Here is a 10,082-nt window from a genome sequence, read left to right on the forward strand (position 1 = left end):
TGTTTACACAGAGGGGGAGGAGAAACATGGGAACTCTTGGCCTATTAGGTAATTGCTCTCTGTTGCCAGTACTAACAAGGCATCGCTGCCTTGTGAAACAGGGATGTTCCCTACACACCCCTTCTGACCAAAGGCCAGCCACCGTGTCACAGCTCAGCTCTGAGCTCAGCAGTAGCTCTCCAACGCACCTCCCATCATTGAATCGTCATTGAATTGTCTCATTGAGGGCATCAGCAAAGCCCTTGAGCCTGAAACATGACCTTTAAGAAATGCTGAGGGCTGGCAGATGCCTTGAACCTACCTCTGAGCTTTCCCAGTACATAGGTGAAATCCTGCTTTCAGAAACCTTGCCTGCAGAGGAGATGTTGCTTTCTCGTTATGGAGATCAGCAGGAGATGTTCTGCCTGTTTCAACAGCAGGAAAAAGTAATCCATTTCCTTGAGGTTGTCTTGTGACTTGGATGTGAAGAGGATTCAGGGTACGGCGGTGTTAATTATGCTGATTACAACCTTCCTGCCCTTCCTCAGCATCCATGAGCCTGGCAGGCCTTACCCTGCGGCTGGGCCATTCCTGTCCTGTGTGTGTGTGACTTGGTGGCTGTGCTTTGTGGTAACACCACACCGGGAATGCAGGAGCGGATACAGGGACAGGATTCCTCCACACGCACATGGAATTACGGCTGGGTAATTACAGCAGCGTGGTCAAGATGCAAATATCTTAAGGAGTCCTAATGTGTAAACAGCCTCTTAGTAACACCTTATTAAAACGACAATAGGATTTTAGCGATGTAATTGCCATTTTTTCTTCACGATGCTAAAAATAGTGACATCGTTTGAATTTCCTGATCACTGGTTGACAGTGTGACTTTGTTTGCAGCCAAGCAAGGGATTGTCAGGGAGTTCTTTAGTAGCTGAGTTCCTGTTGAACTCCAAGGGCTGAGTTCAGGTTGGATGTGAGGAAGAATTACAAGAGAAACGCCACTAATCTATGGAACGTTCCTCGGGAGTTCTTTAGAACGAAGGCCCGGCGCTGGAACTACAACCCCCAGCAGAACCCGCGCCCAGCCTGGCCCCGCCCCGTGCACACACCCCCTTATGCTCATTGGCTGAGACGACGCACCAATCCGGACGCGCCGCCGGGCCCGGCCGGCCAATGGGGAGGCTGTTGCTAACACGCCTCGGTTATTTTTAGCACTCTGCCGTCGGCGCACCTTGCGGCTCGCCTCCGCCGTGGCCGGGCCGGCCCTACTCGCGGCGGCGGAAGCGCACAGGCGCACCGTGAACAAATAGTCCGCGAGCGGCGGGGCGGGGGCTGCTCCCCGCGCGGGGTCCTGCCGGGAGATCGGCGGCCACGGGCCGGGGGGAGATCCCTGGGGCCGCGGGACTCATTCATAGGGGTGAATTCATTCACTAGGTGTGTGAGACAGCGCCAGGCCGCGCGTGCCCCTCCGTGAAGCAGCGGGGCGGGGGGTCCCCTCCTCAGGTCAGCCACTTGATCCCCGCTAAGCCCCCCGCCCGTCTTCCCTAGTGCTGCTGGACCCCCCGCGCGGGGTGGAAAAGAGCAAAAAGAAAAAACAAAAGCGAAAAGTACAAAAAGCCAAAAGGAATCGAGCTCGTTCCCCTCCCCCGCGGGCCCAGCGCGCCGGGCGGCGCTGAGGGGAGGGGAAGTAGTCCCGGCCCGCCCCTCCGCGGCCGCATCACGCGGGGCGGGAGCGCGGATCCGTGCGCGGGGTTGCTAAGGGTGAAAGTTTGCCGTGAGTTGGCTCACTCGGGGCCAGGGCGCGGGCGGCTCCAGGCCGGCGGGGCTGAGGCGGCGGCTGTGCTCGAACGGATTGCTCCGGGCGTCCTTCCACACCTTCGGCCCTACAGCCGCGACGCCACCCACGGGCCCGCCCCGCGGAGGGAGCGCAGCTCTTGACGGAGAGAGAGAAGCGAGGGACGGGGCGGAGAGCGGCACGCAGCGCCCGGGCTCTCCCGGCCCCCTCAGAGCCTGGAACTGAGAGAACGGTGAGCGGGGCGGAGGGCTCGGACCGGCGGGGCGGGCCGCGGGCGGCGTCCCTGGGCTTTACGGGGCTGAGAGGCTGCGCCCAGCCGCGCTCAACAAAGCCTTCGCCGGCTCTGTGAGGGGGAGGGGACCGGCAGGGCCTCCTCAGGCGGCCAGGGGTGCCCTTCGCTGCCGGGGGTGGAGGTCAGACCCGGCTGTTCTTGTGGAGCCGCATCGGGTCTGTCGGCCTGAGGGGGGCCGCCTCATACTGCCCCCCCCCCACACGCCCCCCCCGCCTCCCCGCTTCGCTGACAGGGAGAGGGAGGAGGAGGAGGCGAAGGAGGGAGGGGGGCGGCTGCCCGGCGGTCGCCGGCTTCGGGGCGTTGCTCCGGGGCGGGCGATGGCTCACGGCGCATGTGCCGTGGAAAATTTTTCGGCCTGCCCGGCCGAGGCAGCGCTGGGGCGGCGGGCGGGGCGGCGCGCGGGGCATGACGGGCCGCGGAGTTCGGAGGGGAAGCGGGGCACGGGGAGCGGGGCGGCGCGGGGGGGAGCGCGGACTGCAGCTCCCAGAGTGCCGCGCGGCGGGAGGCGGCCCGGAGCCGGGAGGTAATGGCGGCCGTGGCGCCGGGACAGCCGGGCCTGGGGGAGCCGCACGGGGGGTGGGGCGGCGCGGCACCGTGCGGCTGGACAGCGGGCTTTGCTTTGCCTTTCGCTATGTGAATGTGTTTTGGAGGGAGCTCGAGGGGTCCTCGGGAACGGGTCCCCCCCCTCGTTAGCAGACTGAGACGGGAACGGTGGCTCTCGGCCTTGTGAAGTGTCCCTGTGAGCCTTGGGGGTTTAACCCCCCGTCTCTTTCATAGGAGGGTTCGGAGTGCGCCCCTCCATAAAGAGGGGACTCGGTGAAAGAAAAAAGGGTCCCGCAGGCGGCTGGTGAGGGTGGGGGACCCTCCATTCCCTGCACATAACCTCGTGTCTCTTACTGTTGTTGGGTCTGGGTTACTGTTTAGCACATGGGGTGTGAAGATTTACCAAGTAGCCGCTTTTTTTTTTCCTACTGAATTTGCGGGGGTCTCAAATTTCCCACTCCTCTGGGGCCTCATAGCAGGCAGGCTTTCATAGAACCACCCCTTGGGGTAGCACAGGGCTTTGTGAGCCCTCTCTGGGAGGTCAGTGTATTCCTCTGGGGCTCTGCCCAGTGCCCATCTCTCTGTACAGGGCTCTGTCTCAGCCCTGAGGCTTCTGCCTTCTGGAAATGGTTCCTCCTTTCTTCCTGCTGGAAGCTCTGCTTTCTCATTTCTTCTTTGGTGTTCCTCCATTCTTGGTCAGTCCCTGGTCTCATTCCTGTGGTTTCTCATGTTACCGAGTTAAACCTGAAGGGGATTCCTCCAGCACTGGCCTTGCTGTTGGCAGGCTTGGGCTGTGGGATTTGTTGTTGGTTCTTCAAACTGAGCCTTCTTTAACTCTGTCTCGCTCCAATTTAGGAATGAGGCAAGGTTCTTTTGATATGTTATGCCTGGCGTGAGATTAAGAAGAAAAACATTCAAATGTTGATCCGACCAGTTTATTAGAAATGATAGACAACTGAGGGGATGAGGAAGGGAGAGCAGCGAATATCAAAATTGGGGTGATGGGGACAGGAAAGTGGGCGATAGAAAAGGTAGAAAAGAGCAAGAATTACGTTAAAGCGGGGATAGTCACCTCCTGGATACAGCAGCGACCCGTAGCACGTTGTTGTGTTGGTCCGGGGCAAAATAAAGAGTAGAGGAGAGCAGCAGCAGAGTGGCAGGCTGCAAGCAGCAGATCGGTGCAGCGCAGAGCAGGTGGTCGGAGTAGCGAGGTCTCACGGAGCAGAGTCTCGAGCAGCAAGCCCAGGAGAAACAGTTGGCAGCAGTAGGACGACGGTGGAGGAATCTGAGGTCAGAAAACCTAAAAGGTTCTTCAGCATGCAGGCATCTTCTTCAGCATGCAGGCGTTCACGTAGAGAGGCATCTGATGACAGAAAACCTTCTTGTTTCTGTAGTGAGGCATCTGGTGTCAGAAAACCTAAATTCGGGGTTTGTCCGTGCCCTTTTTATCCTTCTTCTTCCCAGCCTTCGTGACATTTCTGGAAGGCTCGGGTCAGAGTCATGTGAATTCCTCAGAGATGGCCATCTTCCTTGAGATAGGCCCACACAAAAAGACCACTTTAGGGCCATTAATCTGCATCTTATCTCCCTTTCGTAGCTCCCGGACTTGTCCATCTCTTAAACAAAGGGATTTCTCGAACCTTGGTTCCTGTGTGTCTCAGACAAAGGGAGTTCTGGAACCTTGGCCAGGACTTGCCTGAACTTGTCCATTTCAGCAAACTTTTGAGACAATAGTGTAAAAAGCATGGCCTCTTACAAACAAACTCCAATTCATGCAGTAAGAAAATGTAAAATCTACCTGTTTGTTTTCTTAGTAATAAAGCTTAAAAATAGTTGAGGGTTTTCTTAAAATGTGCTTATTTAATTCCACTTGTCCACTCAGCCAGCTCAAGCCTACAAGTCCGGGCAGTTCCTCCTAACCTGGGTGTGGGGCTTTGCTGCCGGCCTCCTGCTTTTTTGGGGGAATGCTGACAGCTGAGCTTTGTGCTCCATCCCCGCCCCCAGATAATTGGCGCAGGTCGTAAACACCGCTGGGCACTGCATGAGAGCATCCCCGCAGCCCATGTTAGGAAGGCAGCGTAGCATGGTGTGGCTTCTTGAGCAAGGTGAAGGTAGCTGAAGGCTGAGCAGCCTCTGATGAAGCTGCCAATTAAAAACTGGATCTTCTGCTTGCCTGCAGAGAGGCGTGTAGGCTTCTGGAAGTGCGCTTCCTCATCAGATATCTGTGGGATGCGTTTGCTCTGGGTGGGTGACAACGCACGGTGCAGACCTACCAGGGGTTTGTACACAGGTAAACACTAAATCTGAGTGTCATGGGTGAGCTGAGTGGTGTGGTTTCACACGGAGCTTTTGTGGGTTCTCTCAATTTCCAAGACTTCCTTGGGCAGGTGAGAGGGGAGAAAGGATTACTTCAGTCTCTGGCAAACAGTTCCAGTTTATATTCAGTACCTGGCCCTGGCAGTGCTCACCTCTCCACACAGGGAGAGGGATGTGAGCAGTGCTGGACAGGCTGGTGGCACGTGTGTGTCTTGTGACCCTGCACACATTTCCTGCCCCCATCTGAATTAAGCTGGGATTTCAGGCTTGTGGCTAGACTGAGCCTCAACTGGGTACTCTTAATAAGATATCTACGTGCCTGCCAGTCAAGGGAGTGTAAACATGATCTGGCATCTGGTGCTCCCACACCCTCCCTTGTTCTTTATCCCCCTGCCTGTGCCGGTAGGACATGGTGCTCCTGGTCTCCCAAGGAGAGCCATCTCCAGACAGGTCCCTGCAGAGCTGCCGAGAGAGTCACGAGGCTTCCAGGTGGTGCTCGTGTGCTTGGAGAGGCGGCTGCAGGGAGCTGTGCTGGAAGCAACCGGATGCCAGGGCGTAGTGAGGCGTGTTGGCTGAAATAGCTCTGCCACAGCAGGCAGTTGGCCTGCCTGCTTTTGGCAGCGAGATGGGTACACGACACGTAGCTGTGTGCAGGGAGCAGCTACGCTCCTGCTTCTTCTGCGCAGGACCAGGGAGGCTGTTCCCCAGCAGCACCAGGAAATCTGGGCTGACGCCTAGTGAGCATCATTGCTTGTTCTGCCTCTGTTAATGAAACAGTGTTGCCGTTTATCTCAGTAGGTGGAGAGCTGCTGTATTTTTCTCATTTTCATCCATCCTTTTCTCTCTTTTTTTTCTAGGTCTGTTTGGAGCCGAATCTTGTCTATGTGTGTGTCATTTTGTCTCTTTTAATACACTGCCCTGACTTGCTTGCTGTGAAGGGAGTATGCATCTGGAGATTAAAGTTGCTCTTAACTTCATCATCTCATACCTGTACAACAAGCTTCCTCGGAGGCGGGCGGACCTGTTTGGTGAGGAGCTAGAGCGCCTGCTGAAGAAGAAATATGAGGGTCACTGGTACCCGGAGAAGCCTCTGAAGGGCTCAGGCTACCGCTGTGTTCATATTGGGGAGACGGTGGACCCAGTAGTGGAGCTGGCGGCCAAGCGGAGCGGGCTGACTGTGGAGGATGTACGTGCCAATGTGCCGGAAGAACTGAGTGTCTGGATTGATCCCTTTGAGGTCTCCTACCAGATCGGTGAGAAGGGCTCTGTTAAGGTCCTCTATCTGGATGACAGCGAGGGCTGCAGTGCTGCTGAGCTGGACAAAGAAATCAAGAGCAGCTTCAACCCTGATGCCCAGGTATTCGTCCCCATTGGCAGCCAGGACAACTCGCTGTCCAACTCTCCATCCCCCTCTTTTGGCCAGTCACCGAGTCCCACCTTCATCCCTCGCTCTGCCCAGCCCATCACTTTCACCACTGCCACGTTTGCTGCCACTAAATTCGGCTCCACCAAGATGAAGAAGGGTGGGGGGGCCGGAGCAGGGGGTGGTGGTGCAGGGGCTGTGCAACAGCCACGGATGGTCAGGTCGCCCACTACCAACCTGCTGAAGCACAAGGGCCTCTCCCTGTCCATGCACTCTCTGAACTTCATCGGGGGTGCTGGGAGCCAAGCCCCGCAGTCGCAGCTCTCCCCCAATGCCAAGGAGTTCGTTTACAGTGGTGGCTCACCAGGGGCCAGCAGCCTGTTCTTTGATGGTGTTGCCAGTGAGAGCCAGGCCAGCAGCATCCCTCCGGCATCACAGTTCAACGCTGGCACGGGCAGCACCTTTGACATGGCTCAGGTCTTTGGCGGCAGCACCAACAGCCTCTTCTTGGAGAAGTCTCCCTTTGTGGAAGGACTCAGCTACAACCTGAACGCCATGCAGTATCCCAGCCAGTCCTTCCAGCCCGTCGTCCTGGCCAACTGAACGCAGGGAAGGAGAGTATTGGGGGCACGGGAGGGAGGGGGGGAACAACAACAACAAAACACACGGGGAGAAAAAACAGAAATATACAGAAAATATTCAAATCTTATAAATATAACTTCTTGGAAAAAGAAAGAGCCCAGTGTTGTTGCGCTGTGCTGGCAACGCTCCTGAAGCACTGACTTGTTTTTTTTAACTCAGTCCCTGTGCTTTTTCTCCTACTCACTTTTTTACTCTTTAAACGAGTCTCTGGTCTTTTGGGTTGTGTTCCCCCTTCCCCATCCCCAAGTGGGCACAGATGTGGGTCACAGTGCTCCCTCTCCCCTCCCACCTGGCTGTAGGAGGGGCAGGCAGAATGAGGTGGGCTTGCTTTGCTGTTACTGCTGTGTATGTGGGAGGAGAGCATCTCATGTGCCTGGAGGTTCACGCTACTGCTGTTGTTGCTCCAGGCTGGTGAGGCCAGTCTAGCATCCAGTTGTGTCTTTGGTGAGAAGCACCTGCTGCCACCTCTCATCTCCAGCTGTAGAAGGGCAGCACTGCTTTCAGTCCCTCTTGTGCACCAGCCAAGGGGCTGTTCTGTGCCCTTTTGGGGTTGGCTCGGAGGGCAGCCCTGCAGCGTAGGAACGCTGTGGGTCTGTCCCTGTGTGAGGAGGTGGTGCTGAGCTGTTGGATCCTGTCCCCTCCTGGTGGACACCCTACCTGCAGGGCTGAGCATTCACTTGTAATCCTTTGGTCCTAGGTTTGAGCTCTTGTTGCTGGCTGTGGATTTATCTTCATCTTAGAGAGGGAATTTTTTCTGTAGTTAGAGGCAGAATTATTTTGAGGAGAAGGAAGGGCTATGTTGTTGAAGCTTCTGTCTTGAGCAATGGTAAGTAGTCCCCGGGTGGAGCTGGAGGACCCCTGGGTGTGAAGGAGCCTCCTTGGAGGCTATGGTGGGAGCATGGAAGATTGCAGAGAGAAACAGTGATGAGACTCTAATTTTTGAAGTTTAAAAGAAAAATGAGCTTTTTGTTGCCTGGCTCAGGGTTTAGTTCTCTTGAAACAATGTCTCTGGAGCACCCTCCGAAACCCGCTTCTGTGGTTGTTGTACCAATGTGCTCCTTCAGGACATCTCTGTACAGTGAGGTGGTCCGCAGCTTGTGCTTTTTCCCTCTCCTTGATCTGAGATGAAGGCATCAGCCCTCCTGTTGTTGCCGGTGAGCCTTGGCAGAGGCAACGGGATGGGAGTGGAGGGTCATTGCTGCCACAGTGTTGAGGAGCATTTCCATCCTGGCGGGGCAGGCCCCCAGCAGGCTGCTTGCTGCCCTCGGGCTATGACCGGCACGGCGGGCTGGCTCACTTGGCTTCTCCCAAAATGGCGTCCGTAGCCTCAGCCCTGTGGGTTTCCAGGCTGGAGCAAGCTGCTCAGGAACAGCTGAGCCATCTGCATCTTTCTTTTCCTATTCTGTTTGGTTTTTAACCTACTTACGGATGTTACCACTGCCACCCTCTCCCTGGGAGCACACTACTGACTGCCAGGGCCCCGCTCCTGGGACCCGGCTGTCCCTGGTGCTGGCAGTGCCACCTGCCAGTCGCTGCTGTGGGACAGCGGACCCCTTTGGCACCTTTGGGGAGAGGCAGGGAGCCCCAACCCTGTGCATGTGAAGCTTCGATGCCACTTTGCCCCCAGAGCCACGTTGGGAACCGTGGTGCAAGGGGAGGGAGGGACCAAGCTCTATCAAACAAGTGTGCTTCAGAAGCGTTCAGGAGCTTCAGGCGGCCATGGAAATTTAGCAGCCTTTTCAGGGCTTTTCTAGTCTTGGATGTAGGCATTCAGCTTCAGTTTTATTTTTTAAAACCTGCACTAATTTACCTGGTTTCTTAGGGAGAGAAGAGAGACTTTTTGCTTTGGTTTTTGGTTTTGTTTTGTTTTTCTTTTTTTAACTTTTTATTTTTTATGGGTTTGTGTTCTTTTCGTTGACGTCTGTTTGTATTGAATAATTTGCTACATTTGTAAGATGCAAGAGGTCTATATAATATATGTATATTTCTAACGTAAAAGAAAAAAAAAAGAAAAAACTGTAATTTTTTTCTTTTTGAGATTTTTTCTTAAAAAGAGGAGAGAGAAAAAATATTTTTTCAGGAAAAAAAAAACCTTAAAAAACAAACAAACAACACAAAAAAATACAAAAAAAAAAAAAAAAAAGGCAGTGAAGATTCCTTTCTCCCCTTCTCAGCCTCCTCCTGCCCTACAGCCTTGTGGAGAAGGAATGGATGCAAGAGATCCGTGCTGCTCCGGGTGGAGGATCTGTGTGTGCTTTGGTGGCTCCATTCTGATTCAGGAGGGCTCTGAGGGGGGAGATCCGGGGGACTGATGGCTTTTTTTTTTTTCCTTTTATTTTATTTTTTTTTCATTTTATTTCTTTTAATTTCTTTTTTTTTTTTCCTTGTTGTGTAGCGAAGGAGGAATACAATCAGAGTTTTGTATTCAGAATGTTGTGCAATATTTTGGGACGGGATATTGGTGTGTCTTAGAAATTTAGTTAAAAAACATGCAAACAACAACAACAACAAAAAAAAAAAGGTTGATTAAATCTGTACAGTTTCTATTGTTCCAGATTTTTTTAAGTTTGTATTAAAAGCATGGTATAATAACTGCTGGTTGTGTCTTGCTGTACCCTGGGATGTGCTCATGGAGCTGCTCATGGCGGTGGGCAGCCACAGCCCTCAGGTCTGAATTTCTTCCTGGAGAAGCTGGTGTTGCTTTGCCCTTGGGTTTGTGAGCCCTGGGAGCCAGGCACACTGCACTCCATGTGACTGTCACGCTGTGCTAAGCAACAACGCTATTTTTTTTTCCCTTTTGTATCTCAACCCCCTTGTAATCATTTATCTGAAGTGTGCACCAGCTCTTGCCCTTCTGGAAACACGAAAGGGCAGCTGTGCCTGCCTGCTCCTTACCTTGCTTTTGTCTGGCTCTGATGCAGGCCCTTTTGTGCAGAGGGACTGTGCCTGCAGTTAGTTCAGAGCTGATAGCTAAGCCGAGTATTAAGGTGACGGCTTGGCATCACCTTGTGTTTGCTGTTGCCCTTCTCCACGAGCAGGGAGTGTGAGGGTTGGCTGTGAGCATCATACCAGGCTGGGGTGCTGAGCAGGTCAGTTCCCAAATGGGCTGCAATATGTGGCAGCGAGGTGGGGCTCATCTGCTGCAGCCAGGG

General features: G+C 54.3%; 1 protein-coding gene across 2 annotated transcripts; it reads left to right on the plus strand.

The window, feature by feature from the left end:
* The first annotated feature begins 1,697 nt into the window (after window positions 1-1,697).
* On the plus strand, window positions 1,698-9,522 carry TOB2 (transducer of ERBB2, 2). Of its 2 annotated transcripts, none has more exons than XM_015861126.2 (2): window positions 1,698-2,006; window positions 5,783-9,522. In XM_015861126.2, the coding sequence occupies exon 2, from the start codon at window positions 5,869-5,871 to the stop codon at window positions 6,889-6,891; it is 1,023 nt and encodes a 340-aa protein (XP_015716612.1). In that variant the 5' UTR covers window positions 1,698-2,006; window positions 5,783-5,868; the 3' UTR covers window positions 6,892-9,522. The 2 variants fall into 2 exon arrangements, with proteins under 2 accessions (XP_015716612.1, XP_015716619.1); XM_015861133.2 differs by lacking the exon at window positions 1,698-2,006 and adding an exon at window positions 2,570-2,589.
* Window positions 9,523-10,082: the final 560 nt, after the last annotated feature.

Source organism: Coturnix japonica, chromosome 1, assembly GCF_001577835.2.
Source record: "Coturnix japonica isolate 7356 chromosome 1, Coturnix japonica 2.1, whole genome shotgun sequence".
In the NCBI taxonomy this organism is placed as follows: Eukaryota; Metazoa; Chordata; class Aves; order Galliformes; family Phasianidae; genus Coturnix; species Coturnix japonica.

What these genes read in the sequence shown, in the direction of transcription:
- TOB2 (XM_015861126.2), top strand. Translation starts at nt 5,869, where the DNA reads ATGCATCTGGAGATTAAAGTTGCTCTTAACTTCATCATCTCATACCTG.